This window comes from Gouania willdenowi, chromosome 24 (assembly GCF_900634775.1).
Source record: "Gouania willdenowi chromosome 24, fGouWil2.1, whole genome shotgun sequence".
NCBI classification, from domain to species: Eukaryota; Metazoa; Chordata; class Actinopteri; order Blenniiformes; family Gobiesocidae; genus Gouania; species Gouania willdenowi.
This window is the reverse complement of record NC_041066.1, coordinates 4,924,099-4,947,196: the sequence shown is the minus strand read 5'-3', so window position 1 is coordinate 4,947,196 and position 23,098 is coordinate 4,924,099. Positions and strand designations below refer to the sequence as shown.

At 39.0% G+C, this 23,098-nt stretch overlaps 1 protein-coding gene across 2 annotated transcripts; it reads left to right on the top strand.

Annotated features, from left to right (window-relative positions):
- The first annotated feature begins 34 nt into the window (after positions 1–34).
- Positions 35–20,529, top strand: LOC114457768 (transcription factor AP-2 delta (activating enhancer binding protein 2 delta)). 2 transcript variants are annotated; one of them, XM_028439823.1, is made up of 8 exons: positions 35–244; positions 685–1,197; positions 8,173–8,233; positions 15,419–15,584; positions 19,492–19,610; positions 19,687–19,828; positions 19,954–20,067; positions 20,261–20,529. In XM_028439823.1, the coding sequence occupies exons 1-8, from the start codon at positions 206–208 to the stop codon at positions 20,475–20,477; spliced, it is 1,371 nt and encodes a 456-aa protein (XP_028295624.1). In that variant the 5' UTR covers positions 35–205; the 3' UTR covers positions 20,478–20,529. The 2 variants fall into 2 exon arrangements, with proteins under 2 accessions (XP_028295624.1, XP_028295623.1); XM_028439822.1 differs by lacking the exon at positions 35–244 and having other exon boundaries at positions 593–1,197.
- Positions 20,530–23,098: the final 2,569 nt, after the last annotated feature.

The window sequence follows — 23,098 nt, the reverse complement described above, 5'->3', positions numbered from 1 at the left end:
CGCCAGCCCCGTCCGTGCAGAGGGGAGACGCTCGCCAGCTTTCACCGGCTTATCGAGAGCAGCGCGAAGGGGGGACTTCTCTGTTTCTCTCTTTTTGGAGGATTTTGTGGGCATTTATTATTTTTATTCGATCGGAGTCGGACAGGAGAGGAGGTTAAAAAAAAAAAAAAAAAAAACCAAGACGGGTTACTTTGGAGAAAGCAAAATGTCAGCGACCTTCCCCGGACTTGTCCACGACGCAGAGGTAGGTTAATTCAATTATATTTAGTGGTTGATAAATTACAGCGTGGCTGTGGAGGAGATTTGAAGTGTTTGTGGAAGTGTAAAGCGCACAGAGGCGCTGTGTGTGTGTGTGTGCAGCTGAATGATTGGTGCGTTTTTGGGCTCTCCGCTGCGTCTCTCTCCGCTCTCCTCTCCTTTCCTCTCCTCTACTGTGAGCTGCTGGGACTGGGTTTTCCAGCAGCTGGGTAATAATAATAATATCTAACAGCACGCCTTTTAAAAGCAGCGAGCAGAGTGACAGGCGTGCCAAAGGGAGGCTCCTGTTGCCGTGCGGAGGTGACATTTCCTTCAGGAGCTTTAAAGAGGAGCCTGTGTTTTGGAGTGTGTTTGGAGACACGCAGGCTGAGGCTGATGCTAAATGACACAGCTCATGTATCTCCCCGTCTCTTTATTATCTCTCAGATACGTCACGACGGATCAAACAGCTACCGGCTCATGCAGCTCGGCTGTCTGGAGTCCGTGGCCAACTCCTCGGTCGCCTACTCGTCCTCGTCCCCGCTCACCTACCCAGCACCGGCGGGCACAGAGTTCGCCTCGCCCTATTTCTCCGCCAACCACCAGTACACGCCCCTGCACCACCAGTCCTTCCACTACGAGTTCCAGCACTCGCACCCGGCCGTGGCCCCGGAGGCCTACGGCCTGAACTCGCTGCACTCGGGTCAGTACTACCAGCAGCTGCACCACGGGGAGCCCGCGGACTTCATCAACCTGCACAGCGCGCGCTCGGCCCTCAAGTCCTCGTGCCTGGACGAGCAGCAGCGGCGCGAGCTGGGCTGCCTCGACGCGTACCGGCGCCATGACCTGTCGCTGATGACGTCACATGGCTCGCAGGCCTACGGCATGCATCACCCGGACCAGAGGCTGCTGCCCGGCGGCGGCCTGGGGCTCCCCCCGCCCTCAGCGGACGACCTGCAGGTACCGATGTCCTCCATCAGGCCCTCATTACCACACCCAAACACCTGATTAGAGTTAGTCATTAAGGGCCCTTCTGCCTCTGGGCTTCAACCTTCCTGGAACTTCTCTGTGCGGAGTTTGCATGTTCTCCCCTTGCGTCCGACCTGCACAATCCAATCCAATAAAAAACATAAAGATGTTTAGTTGAATTGAATACACAGCTGATGAATGAAGGAGAGGAAATGTTAGAATATATGTAAATGAGAGTAAAATACACGAAACAATAACACAATGTCAACAATGAGTTATTTTTGTGATATGTTAAGGTTTTATTTATTCAGACAACTGTTCCTCAGGAAATGCCATGGATTTCCTGAGGAACAGTTGTCTGAATTAATAAAACCTTAACATATTTTTCAAAAAGAATCTTGTTAGAATTATTTAGTTTTTTTAGTCTGATATACACCAAGTTTGGTTCAATCTGTGTCCAGATATCAGTAAACTATCAACTGGTTTCTGAGTCTGGTCCCAAAAACACTTTCACAATATATTTTTCAGTCTGTGGCTAAAATCCCAAACCAGTAAATTAAAATCTAAGGTGATAATCAACAATATGGAAAAGAAAAGTGCATTTATAAAGTCTTTTTATTGAATATTTCAAAATAAGATGATTAGCTGCTTCACTTATTATTAAATAAATTTAAGCCTTAACGTGCTAAACAGACGAGTACAAATTTATCTCCCTTTAATTGAATAGATTATGTACTGGACACTGAAATATCCTTTTTTTTTTACAATCACTCCCAAGTTTGTTGTTGCTTCTTTTGCCCCTTAGGTTCATACACCTGTTTTTTTTTTTTAGTGATTTATTTATTTTAAAGTTATTTTTCTCGAACTTTCAGTAGGCTCATGCATGTAAATATAAAGCTGATTTATGCATGTATGTTGTTTTGGATTTTTTAGAATTTGTATTTCCACTTTGATGTGTTTTATTCAAGTTGTGTCACGTTTAAAAAATAATAACAATAATAGTAATAATTAGGAACATTTTTTCTTTTTGGGGGGGTGCAGGCAACTCAAACATATGTCCTTTAATACTTAAAAAAATACTGACAAATGTTTCTACATACACGCCCCCAGGGGTACACGTACCACTGTTTGAGAATCCCTGTTCTTTTGTCAAAGCAGAGCAATTCACAGACAGTCTGCGCAGATGTCTGTCTGTTTCAGGTCAGGTTCGCACAAACACATCCTCTCTGTTTAAAGGGAGGAATTATTCCGATATCATTTCCAGACAAAACGTGACAGTACACAGGCTGAACAAATGTCAAGTGCACGCGCACAGAGGCAGAGCCGCTCCAAAGGTTAATTGACTGGCAGTCTATACAATCCCATTGTGCAGTCCGCCCTTTATTCTTTATTCCACCATTCACCAACACACGTCAGCCATACTTTACATAAGTCTCACCATGTAAAGAAATGATGAAAAAAAAAGTGTGTGTGTGTGTGTGTGTGTGTGTGTGTGTGTGTGTGTGCGTGTGCGTGTGCGTGTGTGTGTGTGTGAGAGAGTGGGTAAAGAAAAGCCGCTGGTTGCTCTATTCTCCGGTAAAGGGCGGATTAACGGATCGGGGGTTGAACACACAATGGCAGGCTTGAGCACCATAAAGCACCGTAGTTTATCCAATTACCGACTTAACGTCAATCAACGCTGTTTAACGTATGCGGCTAAATCTGTGCAGCTTTCGCTTAAAAAGCAGGTTTAACACGGGTGAGACTTAATTTTAGACGCGTTAACTGTTTACCAAGCTGAGCAAATCTGCCTCTATTATCGTCATTTTTGTGTAATTAAGCTGCAAATTAATACAAGTCTTATTATCTAAAAAAAAAAAAAAAAAAAACCCAATAATAATATTAATGCTAATAATAAAAAGCATTAATTTTGTCATGAAGATTAAGACTAAATAAACGATAACAAACATTCTTCTGACGTTTTTTTTTTTTTTTTTCACACGTATGTTATTTATTTAAACTTTGTTTTGGTTCCTGCGTGATGTTAACACTGAATTGTGTAGTTATTTAAAAAAAAAAAAATCAATTTTAGTAGCACCTAATCATACTTTATATAAACATAATACCTTATAGCACAATTTAATTCGTTTCATTTGGCATTGTAATATTTGTATTTAAAAAAAAAAAAAAAAAAAAAAGTGATAAGGAACGACTAGTTTAAATAGTGACACAAAATGATGATTGAAAAAAATATTATTATCATTGTTAATATAATTTCAATAATAATAATAAAATAATAATTTATTAACAATAATATTTTAGTATTTTAATATTACATTTTGGTGGTTAAACTATCCGTGTTGTGGGAACATAAGGGAGCGCAGGTTTGACCCTTTCATTGAGCCAAAGAATGGAGCGGTCCGTGAACCTGAACGCACCAGGGCGGCTCTATGAACGGGAACAGATGCGCACGCGGTCTTGTGCAGCTCCGGTTGCATCCTTTGAGCGCGTTAAAGAGATTTTCATGGCGCACAAAGGCAGCTGCCACACCTTTCGCCCGTTCCTAAGCTAATTCATGCAGGACCTCTGTGCGTTTTGTATATTGATTTTATAATCACTTTAGCTCCGGAGTAGAAGAAAAGAAAGAGAGAGAGAGCCGCGGCTGTTTAAGAGAAAGCTACAACATGCAGCACCTTATTTTAATCAGGCTTCTGCTGCTGCTGCCTCGTGGGCCTCGAGGCTCGCACGAGGGATTACGTGTTTTTCCTGAATAAAAACTCGCGTGCTCCGCTTTCCATTGTTGATAGCACGCGGGTGTGACGATGATCTGGACCAAAATGGCGGCTGTAACAGGTCTTTCCGTGTGCTGTTGCACACAGTGATGCCCCAACAGGTTGGAGGTAAAGCAGGCGGTGTATGTGAGCCGTGGGCTGCGTTCTTCATTCAGATGAAGCTTCACAAACGCTCACAGCATGTGGAGGGATTCACGCTTTCTAATAAAAACGTTTCCACCGTCAGAAAAAAACATGCACAAAGATCTCAGGGCGTGAATCCAGCACGCAGGGCCTGGTGATGGGCTGCTGTTCTTTTAGTCTCCAAGTATCCTCAGGCTAGACACCTTTCAGACACAAATCCGCTCCAAGTGGACACATGGCACATTGTTTTGGATTTTTGAGTTTTGGGCAGAAAATGGTAAATGTAAGGTCACATATTTAGGATTCCATTCATGTTCTGCTTAGGTGAGGTTTGCTTGTTAGCCAATTGGAATAAAATAAGATGAGATAAAATAAGATGAGATATGATGGGATGAGATAAGATGAGGTAGAATAAGATAAGATATGATAATAAGATAAAATAAAATTGGATTGGATGAGATTAGATAACATAAGATTAGATGGAATAAAATGAGAAAAGAAATGGTTGGATAAAATAAGATGATAAAATAAAATGGGATTAGATTAAATACATAAAATGTGATAAAATAACATAAGATTTGATGGGATAAAATGATGAGATTAGATATAATTTTAAAATGAGATGATAAAATAAGATATGGGATAAGTTAAGGTATGAAGGGATAAAATATGATAAGTTAGTATATGAGATAAGATCAAATATAAGATATGATTATGGGATGAGATAATGATAAGATGAGATGATAAAATATGGGATAATATAAGATTAGATAACATAACATAAAATAAGATATGGGATAAGATAAGTATAGGATGTGATGGGATAAAATAAGATAAGTTGGTATATGATTGGACGAGATGAGATAACATATAAGATATGATTATGGGATGAGATATAATAAGATGAGATGAGATATGGAATAAAATGAAATGAGATAAGATAACGTAAAATAAAATACGATGAGATTAGGTATAGGATATAATGGGATGAGATGAGATAAGATAACATAAGATATGATTATGGAATGAGATAAGAAATTATGATAAGATGACATGAGATAAGATATGAAATAAGATCATATATGATGGAATAAAATGAGACAGAATAATAGGACCAGAATCACAAACTGTTTTATTGCCAGTTATATTTTACACAATACGATTGGTGAGTTGGTGCAAACAATAAATATAAATATAAAAGTCAAGATGAGAATGATAACTGCAACCAGTAAAGATAGATGTAGAATAGATCTTTATTGCCATTCTTTTCAAAAACAGGGGGGAGTGTTTAGTAGCTCTTCTTAATTAGCAGAGATATACACATTAAAATAATAGAATAATAATCTAAATTGAACACCGACATATTTAAAAAAATATATATGATCTTAATTACAAGATATTTGGGGGGAAAGTAGCTCATAATGATCTTATCTCAATAGAACAATTAAATGCTATAAAGAAGGCAAATAAAGATGCAATAAAAATAAGAAAATAATGTGAATAACTGCATTCCTGCACATTTAAAGGCTACTCTGATTGGTAAAGGAGAGAAATGAGACTGTTTGTGTATTCCTAGTGTTGAACAGTCCAGTCCCAGCTGTCAGACAGCAGCAGTTCATGCAGGTTCAGGGTTTAAGGGTCCTACACTACGTTGTCAGCATTCCTGATGCTCAGAGGGTTGAGCTGGGCTTTCAATAGAACTGAGGGAGGGACTTTTTCCTACTGCAGGAGGTGGACTGGACCCACACACACACACTGATACACACGCTTTTGAATAATGTTGGACAGTCCTTGTCATGGACGGCTGCAGTCCTGCAGGGGTTGAATGTCCCTTGAATCGAATGTTGTTTTAGAATTCACCACAGGACAGGGGGGTTTGGTCCAGACCTTTTATATGTGCCTGTGTACAAAATGTTTCAATTTTAAAACAACAACAATAAAATCGGTGCCAACTTGAAAGTTGAAATGATTCTATATCTTTTACTAGTGAAGTTTTCATTTTGCAAACTAAACATTTCCGTCATAGTTTTTGTCAAGTGACAATAACTAGACTAAAACTAATTTAAAAAATACATTTTTGTCGACTAATAAAACAAAGCTATAATTTTGTCCAATCAGAACTCATGTGATCATGTGACCTGAGTCATTGATGAGATCAAATCTGTCTCTGTGTGTTTATGAACATTAATACCATCCATATCAGGTTTATCAATGCTAATGGAATCTTACATATATATATATATATGTATCCCACTAAAATTATTGTCTGAATTTAGCATCTTCTTTGAATTGCTGCTGCTTTTGTTATCTTCAGCATGTTTTTATTGGTTTGAAAGTGTTATTAAAGGCCGAACAAAAGTTGAATTGTGCTCTTTAGAAAATATGAAATCACATTGATGTTTTTTTTAAAGTAGAACCATTTATTAGGGTGTCCCGTTCTGATATTGATATCGGATATCGGTCGGATATTAGCCTGAAAACAAATATTAGATTAAAATTTCCAGATTGTCCGTTATTTTTTATTTTTAATTTTTTTCCCCAATTCATTTTTTATTTATTTTATTAAATTGTAGAATACTGTAGACATTATATTGAAGGTTAAAATGTATGTAACCAATTGGTTAATAATAAATGGGTCAGTTTTTCTCATACCTACTGTTGCTGACTATTGTTCGCTGTTTGATCAACACTTGATCATTGTTTTTATTGAAGAAAGAAGAAGTATGAATGATTCATGCTGATATCGGATCAATATCGGTATCGGCCGATACGCAAGGCTGCAATATCAGTATCATTTCGGAAATGAAAAAGTTGTATCAGGACATTGCTAATATTTATCATTAACTTCATAGGAAGTACAAGAAAATAGAGATTTTTTTTAATCGTGTAAAGATGAATTCTTTTTTAAATGCACCCAGTTTTTTAATAAAAGTATATGTGATCTTAGCACGTGTATTGTTTACAACCCTTTACACAAAATGAAGGAAGATATTAAAAATCTCAAAATGTTTATGGTCAAAATGTTGCAGTTTGAAGTTGAGATGATAGAGAATTTTTTCATTTTAAAAAATCACATTGATTTAAAAATTATATATTTCATGAGGTGCAGATAGTTCACTTTTACCCTCAGTTACATATGCAGCCATTTTTATATTAATAATAATAATGGCCACCATTGTTATAGAGCTGTGGGTTAATATTACAAAGCTGCATTAGATGAGTCATACATTTCTTGCTCTAAAACACATGTTCTCAACTCGTGGTTCGAGACTCAGAAGGAGTTAATGGACCCATTATTATTTACCTCTACAAATGAATATAATTTGGTTCTTTTATTTTGAAGCTGACTTTACGGAACAGGATTAGAGGCGATTTTGATGGAGAAAATTATTTTGGGCAAATCAAGAATAATGTCGAAAATAAACTCATAATACAATATTGTGCATGATGAAATTCAAAGGTTTGCTATTAAAGTCAAATCTACGGAAGCAGACCAGGAGCAATTCACCATATATGACAATATTCTTCATCAAAACTGGCTCTAATCTGTTTCTGTACACCTAGCCATAGACGGACTTCATTAGCAAACCTTTAGCTTTTATCACGGTATTGTGTTTTGAGATCATTTTCGAAATTTCGACTTTAATCTAATTTTTCGACTTTAATCTCGTAATTATATTAAAACTTTTCGACTTTATTCTTGATTTGCCCAAAATTATTATCTCCATCAAAATTGGCCCTAATCCACTTCCGTAAAGTCAGCTTCAAAATAAAAGAGTAAAATTCTATTTATTTGTAGAGGTAAATAATAATGGTCCATTAGCTCCTTTTGAGTCTCGAACCACGAGTTGAGAACACGTGTTTTAAAGCATGCTTCACTGTATTAGAGAGAGTAATATATTATGTCTAACACTGATGTTAATGGGTCACTGAAGGTGGACAATAGGAAATGATTTACAGCTGAACAATAGCAGCACCTTAAGGACTCACTCTGTGGGAAAAGCAGCTCCAGCTGCTGTGGGAACATCTGGGTGAAGTGATGTCACCTCCTAATGAGTGCATTTCTCCACAGGGCTCCGTGGAGGCGCAGTGTGGGCTCGTGTTGAACGGACAAGGAGGCGTCATCCGGAGAGGTAAGCCCCCCCCCCCAACCCCCTCCCCTCCGTTTCCTCCCTGTTTGTTCCACACGCACTCGAGGCCGTGAACGCAACACGACGCAGCGTTCAGCAGTAGACAGTGAACAAGGCGGAGCACTGCTCTCTGTCTACTGTCAGCGCAAACACGCACTTTACTGTCACTCAGCACAAGCCTGTTTTTACTCATCACTACACACACACACACACACACACTCAGCTCTGCAGACACGGAAACGTCAATAAACCTGCAGAAAAATATGACACAATTTTAATTATTCATAACAGAAAAACACACCTAAACGTGCATGTTGTCACATGCAAAATGCCAAAACTCAAATGTAAACACGGATTGACAAAATAAACAAACATGTCATTAAATCATATTAATAATGATAATAATATGAATGAGTATTTTATGCTGCAAGTCTGTTTATGTCAAAGCAAAGAGAAAACTATGAGATAATGACAGAAGTATAGGGAGAGAAAAAAAAAAATCACTATTTAAAAATAAAATAAAAATAATGACCATAAATGTTGTTAGAATTAAATCAGATTGAAAACTTCATCATGACTTTAGAACTTCATGCAAAAACTAAATAGGACAAAGAACAAACTGTGTTTTCAGAGCATATGCATTGTTTTATTGTTTTAATGAAATATAGATATTATACTGAGTGACTGCAGCCCACACAGTGCAGCTGTGTCTACAGATGTAGTTACTCACCAGTGTGACTGTCCTTTGAATGTGGTCGGAATGAATAATGGATTATACTGTATGTAAAGTGCTTTTGTCTGGAGAAAGAAAAAAAAAAAACATTGGAAAAAAACTGAATTTGAAAATACTGAAATATTATTATTATTATTATTATTATTATTATTATTATTATTATTATTATTATTATTATTATTATTATTATTAGTAGTAGTAGTAGTAGTAGTAGTAGTAGTAGTAGTAATTGTGAATGTGTCTACACTAGATTCCAGCGACGTCAGGGAGGAAAGTGCACGCACGCGCACACCACCCAAATAAACCAGTGCAGGCCTTCAGGGTCAGGTCTGGACACCTTGAGGTAAAAGTCAGCTCTGAATCAACCAAGATCAGGATATTTCCCCGCATTGGTTTGTAAAACTCCGTTGATTTTATTCCATCAAAAGGCAGCTCTGAGTGCGTGTGCGTCTTTGTGTGCGTGTTTTCTGCACAGAAAGGAAGGCTGTGTCTCGGGTTTAATTTTTCATCAGCTCTGCCGAAGTGTTGGGGCTTTTCTCTTGGATTGACGCGGGAATCCCTTCGCTATCACTTTCGCTTAATGGTGCTCCGTATTTGGCCCAGAGCTCAGCCGCTGCAACCATCACAACCAATAATCTTTGCTTTACCTCCCGCTCCCGTATCGATAGCTTCTCTCGCCTCGGGCGCACGCTTTGATATGCTAATGCCGAGCGGGGCCCCGGATTCAGCCGAGATCATATTAATGTTGTTCTTTCTGACTGCGGCTTTGGCTGCATGAATATTCACATAACCCCTTTTCAAAAGAAAATCACTCAAGAAATGCGGATCCTACTTAGGACGAGTCGTCTGTGTTTTTAATCAGCATGCGTTTCTCTTTTCCCTGCTCCACTAACATCAAGCAGGATCTGTCAGATGCGCGCCCCCGCCACTACATCCCGTGCACGCTGGTTTCTCTCATTTCCCTGTCAAGACACTGGCGGGCGTTTTATATTTTCACAGATAAACACTGTTGTTAAAATAAGAGGAGGATGGCATTTGGCCCTTGTCAGTTTTTGTTCTTTTTTCTCCTTTAATTTTTCGCGGGAAACTTGTTATAAAAAAAAAAAAAAAAAAAAAAAGGCGCTTGATTCCACGTGTGATCCCGCCCGCCGCTCGCGCCGCAGCCCGAGGCTACTCTCCGTTACTTAAATACCGTTATCGCCTCTGGGCCCGCGCTCTGCTGACTGCACTACCGGCAATAGCTCTTGTCAATTGCCCGTGGCAACATAAAATACAAACTACTTTGGATCAAAACATTTTTGGAGGAATTAATATGACGTTAAAACCCGCGGCTTTTACTGGCGCGTGCCCCGTTCCCTGTCAGGGCGCGCGAGCCTGACAGGAACGGTCTGCCTGCTGGGTGTCACGTGGGTGGACAGCACACGTGTGCAGCCACACACAGGTGAAGCCTGATTACACCTTCAGTTTAGGGGTAACAGGCCTTGAGATGGAACATCATATATTACACGTCTTTAGACTGGGTGTGATTGTTTTTAGAACTTTAGGAAATAGTTTCTTCAAAGAAATTTCAAACTATAGATTCATAACTTAAAACATTGACATGACAATACTAAATATGTTTTGCTATTGTAGAATATTTTCACGGGCGTTTACTACTTAATACTTAACAGATTTTGACAAATTTTCAACCAAAGATAGACCCTATACACAATGGAAGATTCCATTGAATAAACATCAGAGGGAATCCGGTTTAATATACTCATTCTGGATCAGGTTTAAAAAAAAAAAAAACCTATCTCTCATCATTGGCAAAATTTCAAAAATCATATCTCAGTTTGTAATTCACTGATCTTTATTAAATTTGACTCGGTTGTGTCAGGTTGGTTTTTTTAATTAGACCACAGAGTTTCTACTTGATCAGATACAGATTACGCATTTCATCACATTATACATATTTTTTTTTTTAAATTGAGGTTTGGACCTATTGTATTATTATAAATAGGGATATACATTTCTTACAAGCCGATCCAGACATTTGGCACTTGGTGGAGATTTACTCTTGTTATACCATGAATCTGACTTTCCAGACTTTTGTTGTTTTTCTACTTTAAAATTCCAGATAATCCACATGGCAGACACACTCTGGTTCAATTCCACAGTCCAAAAACATGTGTTAGTGTAACTAGAGGCATCAGGTGTTATGTGTAAAGTATACATTTTTATTTAGTCAGTCTTATATGTGTCATTGCAGTTTGTATTAAATTAATTTTGCCCATAACTTAAAGGCAGGGTAAATAAAGACTTTTCCATGTCAGCAGGGGGGAGAAGTTACAGTATATACTAAATGATTCTGTCCAAAATATGCTGTTGCAATATCAAATGAGTTTGTCAGACCACCAAGTAGTAATAAATGTAATTTTTGTCATTGTTTTCCTACATATCATGACGTGTTAACAAATATAACATGCAGTTTGGCCACCTGTGATTGAGCTCGGTTCTAAAAGTTTCACAGACATTTTCCATGTCATGAATTCCATATACATGTGAGCTCAGTCAGAGCGAGTGTGTGCTATGTTTCTCAGTACTTTTCTGTGGTATTTCAAGCATCAACTTCAAAATCAAAATCAAAATATTTAAAAAATAACTTTATTGTCATTTTAAATGTCTGCATAATTGACTTAATTTTGTTTCTATATTCATTTTAAATTGACATTTTTTCCTCACAATCACAAGTTGCTGTAAAATGAAGGGAAAAAGGCTTTCACTCTCCTCGTGTGAACTGGTGGAGCTGCTGTTTAGGGGCTGCTAGATAACGGCATGTCGCTGTCTGTGGTCCTGAAACAGGATGTCCTGTTTTATTGTCTTGCCTCTTTATTTCTGAGGAAGCCTGTCGAGCACATTTCTGCAGATTGTGAATAATACATCTCGAGAGTTGAAATCTAGGCTACAGCTGGTGATCCAGAGGGCTTAGTTGGGGGCCAAATCGTCAACAATGCCCTAAAAAAAAAGGGTCTGGCGTCAGAAAGCAATCTTAGCCTGCAGCACTGCTCTAACGTGGCCTAAATGGCATCCTCTTTCTTCTTCCCATCCAATCCAGTACAGGCCTAATAACAAAGCGACACACCCTGCTGTTAGATTTGATAATGAGGCGGATGAATAATAGAATATAGCCTACAGTACATCTGACAGAAACCTTGTGTTTCAGCTGCTCGGGACGTTAGTTCAAGTGAAAGTTTATTATAATAGAGCCTATTCAGAGCAGTCAATACACTCCACTGATTCAAATACAATTAATAATGTGAGAGCGCCTCTATTATCATTTATTTACAGATTGAGGAGCCTCGAGTACACATTGAAGTCAACCTGAAGGTTGTGAGGTGATTAAATGATGCCCCTCCTGGGATAACAGCTCATACACACAGACAAATATTGAGCTGAAGCTGAAATATCAATATATGTATAGTAAAATGTAAGAAAAAAGAGCTGTATGTAATATTTAGCTTGTGGAAAAAAGCCTGGTTAAAGCTAAGAGAAATACACCAACATGCCAAATGCTTCCAGAAGCTATTCGGATATATGATGATATAATGAACATTTTGCCCAAAAAAACAGTCATTATTAGATAAATGGTTTTTAAAAAAAATGCTCCTACAGGTAGAGGAGTTTGTTTTGCAGCACTTTTCCTTCACAGCGTCGTTCCACCTGATTGATTCGGAGCAAATTGTTAAACGAAGCTACGCTCAAAAACTAATGCGAAAACAAATTGGAGCCGAGGTTTCCTGATTGATCTGTTCTCAGCTACAAAGTGGGATGTTGGTCTTCTTTGTTGCACTCCAGTTTTTCACTTTCTGTCTCAATAACGTCACAGACGACTCATACAAGGAGCATCGGAGGATTTTTCTGCCAAACTATTATGATCGTGCTCATATTGTCACTTTTCTATAGTGGATGATTACTCTACTTCACATGAAAGGAGTGAATGATAAAGTGCATCATGTACTCACCATTCAGCAACCTCTTTCATACTGACAGGAACAGGAGACCCTCATTGTGTTTGGGAAAATAACTTTTCTTTGCTTTAAACATATTATTCTGATCTTGTTTAGTTTTTAAAGGAGAGGCTACACATACTGTATCCTCTATAAATTAAGACCCCCAATGAATACTTTTATACTGTAGCTTAGTTGGAATACGATGTTGGTTGATCAACTGTATACGTTTATGTATCTGCCCTTATATGCCTGGATGTTAATAATACTGGTAATACTTTGCTGCAACCTCAAAACATGAAGGTATATACTATGGGTCAGACGTATTTCATTATTTACTAATCATTTAAACATAACTATTGGAAGAATTGTGTCTAAACCTTCATTTAATCTTCTGTGTCGTCAAGGCGGGTATAGGTCCCCCTACCCTTCATGTGTGCTGAAGTCTGTGTCAAGGTTTGTAGTGGGCGTGGCCTAACCCCCCTCAAGACCATACCCCAGCCTTGCCCCCGTCTTGATAAATTGTTTTTCTGTGCCTGTCATGCCACTTTTTCAACAAAATCCTAAACACTAACCTAGAACCTATACTGCAGTGCCAAGAACGCAGAAACATCTCAAACTCTAACTCATAACTCTAGTGCTAACTCGAGCACACAGACCAGTTCATTAAAGCTCTAATAAGATGTGCATCCGTGTTCTGAGGTCATGCTAAATAATACACTCTTTATGTGATGAGGAACTTGTCAGTCTGCTTGAAAAAAGATGTAAACGATTTCTCAAAGATTGCTCAAAAGTTTGTTTTGATCTCCAATGTAAACAGTCATTTTATTGACATTGTCTGAAAGGTTTTGCGCATTGCATTGTGAGATTGTGGCCAGGTTTTCACTGTAAATGAGAACTGGTTCTCAGTGGCTAACCTGGTAAATAAAAAAGGTAAAAAACATGAAAAGTTGAGTCACGTGGCCAGATGAATAGAAGTGTCATTCTTGGGTGGCTGTGGATCAGCGGTAGAGTGGGTCGTCCAATAAGACAAAGAGTTGGTGATTGGAATCCCACTCTATCCCAGTCATTGCTGTTGTGTCATTGGGCAAGGCAATTTACCCGCATTCCCTCGTATGAATGGGTATGAATTGTGCGTGAATATATCTCATCGGAAACAGTCTCATCGGAAAAAAAGGACTATAGAAATCAAGGCATTATTATTATTATTATTATTATTATTAATAATAATAAGGCCTACACTAGTATGTATTAATCTAACGAAAACATTAAAATAATTATTGCCTCCAGCAGCTTTAAAGCTGCAGTATGTAGAATGTGAGGCGCTCCATGCTACTCCCTTCTCTCCTGAACGAACCTCATCGGTCTTCTTGTGCACGTGCACAACTGTGGAACTCTTTGCGACTGTTTTCTCCATAGAGACTAGTAACAAATGTAGGGACTTTCTCTTGTGTTTTTGGAGAGTTTTTTGATGTTTTAGAGACATGAAAGCACGTATCGATAGTAAGAGGCTTAGAGCCACGCTGATCACACGCAAGCAGCTGAGCTCAGCTGATCAGAGCAGACACACTCCGTCCACACTGCATATGAATTGGGTCTGTTCTTTCCACTTTAGATCATTTTTAAAAAGCTCATTATTCCATCTGTTCCCTCTCTTTCTCTGACTCGGGGCAAACTGCGCTAACTGTAAGCGGATTGGGTGTAGTTTGCCGCATACCGAGTCAGAGGAACTTCCACGGAGTCCGTTCCTCCTGAACACGTTTGTGCCTTTATTCTGTTGCTTCTCCACCTCGGTTTTCCTTTTTCCTCTTGATTTGCCATGTAAATGGGACTGTCCCTACTGTCAGATCAAGAATGCACATTGACTTTTGACGAGCAGCTCGAGCAGCCAATAGTAATGCTTAAAACAGCTCGAGATCGCTCTGTTGGTAGAAAGATCTCTGATAGGCTGAAGTCCAGCGTCACGCTCCTGTATTTCTAAATCTCATTCACAGAGCCAGGAGTCACTGTCCACTCAGAACGCTTTGGATTACAATACACAATACAATACAATAAGATGACTATAGATTTTTGACGAAATAAAACAAAAACAAAAAAAAAACTTACAAACTGCAGCTTTAAGTGATATTATTCTCTTCAGCTATGGGGTCATAATGTTGTGGCTTAGCAGTGTGCAGTAGTGATTGAAAAACGTTTAGCCTGCTTTGCTGTTCTTGTTTGTAAAAACTTGCTCGGAGAAGTTTCCTGACAAAGTCAATTCGCTTTTGTTTTGTTTTTCCTGTGTTGTGTGGTTCAGTTAAAAGTAGTTTGTGGCCAAGAAAATAAAGAGACTTCCACTGTTTATCATCAGCCTGTACACGACTTAACATCTGATCAGCTGAACTATATACTGGTACTTCAGTTCCTGGTTTTTCCCTGGTTTTTTGGCTCTGACCTGTATTGTTTGTGATCTTTATTTTTGTGCAGGAGGAACTTGTGTGGTCAACCCCACAGACCTGTTCTGCTCAGTACCGGGCCGACTCTCTCTGCTCAGCTCCACCTCCAAGTACAAAGTCACCATCGCTGAGGTGAAAAGAAGATTGTCGCCTCCAGAGTGCCTCAACGCCTCCTTACTGGGTGGCATCCTGCGCAGGTCAGCACACACCCATGGCAGCAGTAGACAGTAGTTAGCTGAATTACACTCTCCCTGTTTAACGGGACCCTCCACTGTTTTTAGTAGTTTATTTAAACAGTAACTAAACCCTGAGGTTTTGGCTGTAGTGCCACTAGTGGAGAAACTTAAAAATGCCTTGATAATGGGCGGGGCCCCTGGAGCAGTTCAGACACGCCCAGTCTCTACTTTAAAATCTGCAAAGAACAATCTAAGCTAAGCTAACTAGCTACTCAATACCTCTTTATTCACATTCTCTCATTCCAACCTATTCACCACAGATTGCAGAGTCCCCAGGTGGTACTTTTCATAGGAGGGAAGCTAACTGTAGTGTTTCATGATATAAGAAGCCACCACAACAATACAAACCTCCATTCTCAGCCAATAGCAAAATTTGATTGTAATAGCCAGGTTTCAAGGGCAGATACTCTTAAATTTTTTACAACAAAATAAATACTTTGCTAAATTGAAATACTTTGACCAAAATGTGAAGAGTTGGACAACACTCAATCAACAACAATACTTTATACCTAAAATATGTGTTTTCAGCAGAAAAAAAAGTGGTTAGGGTTTTAGTCATTATGGGGTTTAGTTATTATTCACCGTATCATTTTATTGTTTTTTAAAGATGGGCGTTATAGAGTCTGTGATCCGCGATCTTGATTTGCGGCAAAGCTTTATGGGTTGGGACAGCAGTTCATCATTTACAGTGATGCCCCATTGATTTTGCTTTGTTTACATTAGTAATCAGGATTACAAAGAAACAAACTGTGTCAGATTTTCCCTTACCAGCTGGAAACTGAGTATTTGTCAGATATCTGGCCATACACGCCGGTCGTTGCCCGATCTCGTTAGGTCTCAGAAGCTAAGCAGGTCTGGGCCTTGTTAGTAGTTGGATGGCAGACTACTGAGAATTCCAGGTGCCACAGTGGGGCGGCAGTCATCCCAGTGGTATCTGTCATTGTGTCCTTGGGCAAGACACTTCACCCACTTTGCCTAGTAGGAATGTAGTGTGTGAGTGAGTGTTGGTGGTGGTCGGAGGGGCCGATTGCGCACTATGACAGCCTTGCTTCTGTCAATCTGCCCCAGGGCAGCTGTGGCTACAATAATAGCTTACCACCACTAATTGTGGAGTGAAAGAATAATGCCTTAATTCTGTAAAGCGACTTTGAGTGTCCAAAAAAAGCTCTATATGAAAATCATATATTATTATTATATGTAGTCGCCGCACTCCTCTTTGATTGCCTCAGCCTGGTTAGTTGAAGAGTGGCGCTACAAACTTAGCATTTTGTCGTGTTAATGAATGAATGCACTGCTGGATTAGATAAACAAAGTAAGAGTGACTCAATCGATGATGATATTGGATTTTGGTTCGATATTAGCAACAAACAAAAAAACCATATCGTTTTATATTGGCTGATATAATGTATCCTATTGTTTGTATTAGATTCATTGAGGTTATTTTTCACGGTCGTCTAATTTATTTATTTTTTCATTGATGTGTAGAATATGTATACATTTAAATAATATCACTTGATCGAACATTTTCTAACATTCCACACTACAAAATAAGTAATAATTAGGGATGTACCGATTCACTCAACTCCCAATACGATTCGATTCACGATACTGGGTTCACGATACGATTCTTTCACGATTTATTTTACAAAATGGGACTGTAGAAAAATGATGACTGAAAAATATTCCTTTATTTTTTCGGGGAAAAAAACTCTAATGTTTTCCTTTTATTTTTCATTGTCAAAAGAATCCCTTGATAAACTATTCAAAACAATGCAATTTAACTAAAAATAAATCTTGAATGAAATATATAAAGGAATAATACAAATGAAGAAGAAGCCTATTAATTTAAATTCTGGTTCTATAGTAAACAATGTTAAACTGCATAAAAGTTATTTTTAAAAGTGCAACTGAACATTTATTTTGTGCCTTAACAATTGGACTTAAAAAAACAAAACAGTCATTTAACTGATTTACGTCAGATATTTGTTTGGACCAGCAGAGGGCGCTGGTAACCCAGTGGTCGGTTGGCATGCAGAAATTCTAGTAGTGAAGAAGAGATGCTATGCTAGCAGACAAAGCTAATAGAAAAGCGTGACTTTTACAGATATTCACGTAATATTACAAAAATTTTTTGGTGCTAAAGGGGTAAGGAATCATTTATGAACATGTTTAAAAGTAGAAGGCGGCCAGAAAGAAAGTATTTGCAGATTCCGCCCATCGCCAACACTTCTAGATAGCTCTGCTGGTTAAAAAGCTACTGCGATTAAATTTTTACATTATCGATGTGAATCGTGATACCTATGAATCGATTTTTAACTGCCTTACGATTAATCGTTACATCCCTAGTAATAATTGTATGTACGATTCATGATGATATTGTATCAGATCAATATCGGGATCTGCCAACACATAAGCCCAAAATATTGGTATCGTATTGGAAGTGAAAAAGCTGTATCAGAACAATTCTAGAAGAAAGTGAGTCTGTGTCTGCACTCAATGACACATTTTGTTTGTTTTTTCTCTCTTGATTACCAACCTTAACAAATGAAACTCAAATAATGAGATGACATCATCAAGACAAACAACCCATGATGCTTTGCGGCAATAGATGATGGCAGATAACAAGCTTATCTTTAAAAGGCAATGAAATGAATATGGTTCATATGAAGGGGTTTTCATAAGCACAGATCTTGTAATACATACATTTAGAAGTTTTTAGACCAAACTTACACAAACAGTGGAAGGTCCTTTTTAAGGCTCAGTGCAGCATTGTTTACAGGTCAACTTGTCCCAGTATTTACTGATCCAGTTTCCGTCCTTGTCTGTTATTAAGTACTAACATTAGTATGAGGCTTCATAAGATATAAATGTCTGTAGGCAAGGCAAGGCAAATTTATTTGTATAGTGCATTTCATACACAAGGCTACTCAATGTGCTTTACATGATCAAAAAGTGCAACAGAAAACATTCAGCAACCTAAAATATATAACAACATCAAAGTCGACAGCAAAAAAAACAAAAATGTAGCAAATTAAGATACAGGCCATCATTCACCTTCCAAGCACCTTGGAGATGCTCTCACTAATTTTTCCAAAGCTCAATTCTTGATGCTTTTCCAACCATCTTGCTTTTAAATAAGTGAACAGCTGCTGTGACATGAACTAGTCTTTATGTTGAGGCTAAAAAGAAGGAGATTTTCAAATTGTTTTATTTTTTTGACCTGATTTCATATATCCTTTAACAAAAATCATGCTGGAGTTAGCGAGTGAGTGTGATCGACAAGGATTTAGGGAATGAAATGTATAACTCTAGATCTGGCTTGAGTCTTTGTAACTCTCAGATGAAACAGAGGATATATTGCAGGGCCCACAAAAGGCTATTGTAGGTGAATAAGGGCTGGTGCTGCACGCGCCGCCATCCTCGAGAGCCAGAGGGAAGGCGAGACCAGGCCAAAGCAAACCAGGATCAGAGGAACCAGAGGAGAGCAAGAGTTGCCAGCACTGTATTATTGATGAGCTGGAAAGAAAAGCAGGGGTCGGGAAAACAGTGAAAGCTGAGAATATGGCTAGTCCAACAAGAAGAGGCTTCAGCAGAGAGAGAATGGAAAATCTAGATGCAGGAGAATGTGTTTACTTCATTATATTTAACCCTAAGAGATACACAAAGACTGCACCTTTAAAAGGAAGCACAACAAGGATCATTCTTCAGTGGAAGGATCAGATCTAAATATGAGCTGACATGTTTTATTTCTAAATTTTGGATCTCAGATTCTTTCTTTTCAAATCATTTCCTTGACAATTGGCCAATCACTGCTGCTGTTGTACCCAAAAACCTTCATGTGATGCAAAGGTTTTCCATGTTTGTGCAGAGCTAAGTCAAAGAACGGAGGCCGTTGTCTTCGAGAGAAGTTAGACCGACTAGGCCTGAACCTGCCGGCAGGACGGAGGAAAGCGGCCAACGTCACGCTGCTCACGTCTCTGGTTGAAGGTACCAGCCCTTACTGGTTTACACTAGTTGGACCTATCTGTAGTGCGTCCCTAATCACTCTGCTCAATGTTCTCAGGGGAGGCGCTCCACCTGGCCAGGGACTTCGGCTACACCTGTGAGACAGAGTTTCCCAGTAAGGCAGTGGGAGAGCATTTGGCGAGGCAGCACAGTGAGCCCAAAGAAACCAGCGCACGCAAGAAGATGGTTCTGGCCACAAAGTAAGAGTTTAAAACAAATGTCAAATGCGTGTTCTGTGATGCTCTGAGAGGTACTGCATGCTCTGCAGTGGTTTGTTTTGTTGGAGAACAATGACAAACCATCAGTTCTTCTTTCTGTCAAACAGGCAAATCTGTAAAGAGTTCCAGGACCTGTTGAGCCAAGACCGTTCACCTTTGGGCTCCTCCAGACCAACCCCCATCCTAGACCTGGACATCCAGAGACACCTCACACACTTCAGGTAACTGAGAATCATTCAATTTCTTCAAACCTCCAAATCCAGATACTCTGAAGGCTTGAGAGTACAGATGAGGGTCTGTAGCTGCTTCAGGTGTGAACTGAGACATGTGCACCTTTCAGTTCCCCTTCAGATTGTAAAATAGTCTTAGAGTCAGTTTGCTGTTCTGATCGCGCTCTGTTTTTTTTTCCCACAGCTTGATCACTCACGGCTTCGGCACACCGGCGGTCTGTGCAGCTCTCAGCACCTTCCAGACAGTCTTGAGCGAGATGCTCAACTACCTGGACAAAAACTCAAGCGGTAAGACAAGCGGACCTGCAGACCAACAGATCAGCAACGCCTCGGAAAAGACGCAGCTGCGGAAAACAGCCGAGCCCCAGAGCAAAGACGGCAAAACAGAAAAGACTGAGTAGCTCCCACCCACCCGGTCCCTGTGCCTTGGAGCGCTGCATTTAGGAGTTTATGTATGGGTTTCTGTGTGACTGAGTGTGTGTGTGTGTGTGTGTGGTGGAGGGAGGGGTTGTGTGACTGAGTGTGTGTGTGTGTGTGTGCCCTCTAAGAGGACTTGTTTATACCCACGCAGTAACTGTTTCTTCTTTGGGACAATTCATATTTATTGTTATTTATTTATCTTAAGTTGAAGTGTAACTTTGACAGAAGTGTCCCAAACAAGACGATTGTACGTGTGTGTGTGTGTGTGTGTTTGTGTGCGTGTGTGAGGACTATGAATGATCCGGGACTTTCATTTGTTTACAACCAAATCAAGAAGAAAACAACTGATTTTGCAGGTCAGGGTTTGCTGCCAACACGTTAACAGATAAACATTCATAATCACATCAAATCATTTATTAAAAAATAATTTTTAATTCGAAATATTTTTAAACAAAATTTTTTTCACGTAAATGTTTTTTTTTTTTTTTAAATAATCCACAATTTCAATATAAAATTCACAACTTTTTACTTTTGATTCACTGTATTGACATGTAGCTTTAATATGGCAACACACATTGAAAGTGTGTAGATTTTAACCGATATTATTAGAATTGTTAGATTTTTGTTTTAATCTTTCTGCAATATAATCTAAAGTTTCTAATATCAGTCACAAATTTGGCAAATAATTCAACTTTCGTTCTCTATCAAACCTAAATATTACACACACACAATCGCCCACATGCAAATTTTGCTTTTATTTTAAAGTGCCTTTCTCAGCACTCAATAACAAAATTAATTATGTAAAATCAAGAAATAAAAGTAACGGAAAATGAAACTAAATCAGTGATATTACAGTGACTGTGCTGCTTGAAACAGATTTGTTTTTAGATTTGATTTGAAGAGAGGTAAAGAATCAATGATTCTGATCGTAATATTTCATTAAAAAAAACAATATCCGTAAGATTTCCGGTTTCACAACCAGAAATCACCGACTATGTAACTACTTGTTACTTAAAAAAACATGTAGAAACCTAGAAAGCATTTGAAAATGTGCTATTTTAAATGTGCTTTCAGTCAAATTCTTAAGGAAGAATTTTGATAACAAATGTTTTTAATCAATATTAACACTGAAATCTGTGCAGAGCTTGAGTCAAACGTCCTATTCCTGCACAGATGCATTCAAACAAACACAGAAATACATTCCTAATTTTGGGACAAATGTTCAAACCTTCGCTCGTGCATGAGGGGAGTTTTACACAAAAACGTAAACATTAGATATGTTTTAACATTAACTCCAGAATACATTTAAATGATACCAACATAAAAGTTTTAAAAAGTTCAAGATTCGTGCATACATTATGCATCACACCATTGTTAACACCTTGCTAAATGCATCAATAATGACACACACTCACACACGCACACTCCTGTACCTGCAGAAGCCATCATCCACCTGTGTGTGTTTACCATGTGGATAGAAGAGGAAACAAAGAGACTATTTCTGGTTGTAAGCCTGATGTAAGCCACTGCCTGAGGTGCGCTACACTGTGTGTGTGTCAGAGTGTGTATATGTGTGTGTGTGTGAGAGAGAGAGAGAGAAGGGTCCGACTCAGCCATTTTGTACCAGGTGACTCAGCGGTTGCCCCTCTTCCCTGTGCATGTCTATCTTTGTATACTTTGTCCCCGGATGGCGACGCTAGCGGACACGAGCTCTCCAACTCGCTCCTGAACATTTGTAAAGATATATATAAATATTTAAATTACTTTTCTTGTAGGCTTTCATCTATATAAATGTCAAATCCTTACCTTCTAAAACGCTGGTGTTCAATAAAGACAGTTGCTACATGTTCTACTATTTACTCTTTGTTTTTTATGCACACACCTTTTAAAGGCTGCACAGATCAAAGCCGGCGAAGGTAAATGATCTATATAAGTGTTCAAATGACACAAAGGTTTCAGGGTTTCTTCAGAGCGATGGCCGACATGCGGGGAAGTTCAAAGCCTCCTTTGTGTTTGCTCTCAGTTTGAGTGACTTCTGTCAGCGTTTCTGTTTGTTTTCAAGAGAAAGCCAACGATAAAACAGAAAGAGGCAGCGACTCCATCCGAGCTTTGCAGCTACTCTTTAATATTCCTCTCATTTGAAAGGAGGTCACGTTGGCGGTGACGGCACAGGAACACATCATCAGACAGGATGCATTTACAGTGACGCCTGTGCTGCTTTGTCAGCCCCAATCAGTGCGAGCGAAGCCTCGGGTGGAGGAGTAATGGCGGTAAAGAGAGATGTAAAGGAAGGAAGTGACACAGGTGCTGCACACCAGTATATTCCCAGTCTGGCTGTTATTGTTTGGTCTGCTGTTTGACAGATGGTGTTATCCTGCAAACACTCGCACACACACACACCGCAGTAGTCAGTGATTTCCCTCTGGTTCGCTTTCACAGCAGTGGCTCATCGTTCAGCAGCAACACTTGGCTGTCACTTTTACTGTTGGAGGTTTGAAGCAGCTCCACTCAGAGCTAGTCACTGATGCAGAGTGTAGATATGCTGCCTCTCGGTTATGGTTGGGAGTTTGATTCCAGCAAAGATTCAATACTTTTTTTTTAT

Excerpts from the sequence above, each read along its gene's own strand:
- LOC114457768 (XM_028439822.1), top strand. The coding sequence starts at position 634 with ATGCTAAATGACACAGCTCATGTATCTCCCCGTCTCTTTATTATCTCT. Across the intron at positions 15,585-19,491 it reads CTGGGTGGCATCCTGCGCAG|AGCTAAGTCAAAGAACGGAG; the intron begins GTCAGCACACAC and ends ATGTTTGTGCAG. Across the intron at positions 19,611-19,686 it reads GCTCACGTCTCTGGTTGAAG|GGGAGGCGCTCCACCTGGCC; the intron begins GTACCAGCCCTT and ends CAATGTTCTCAG.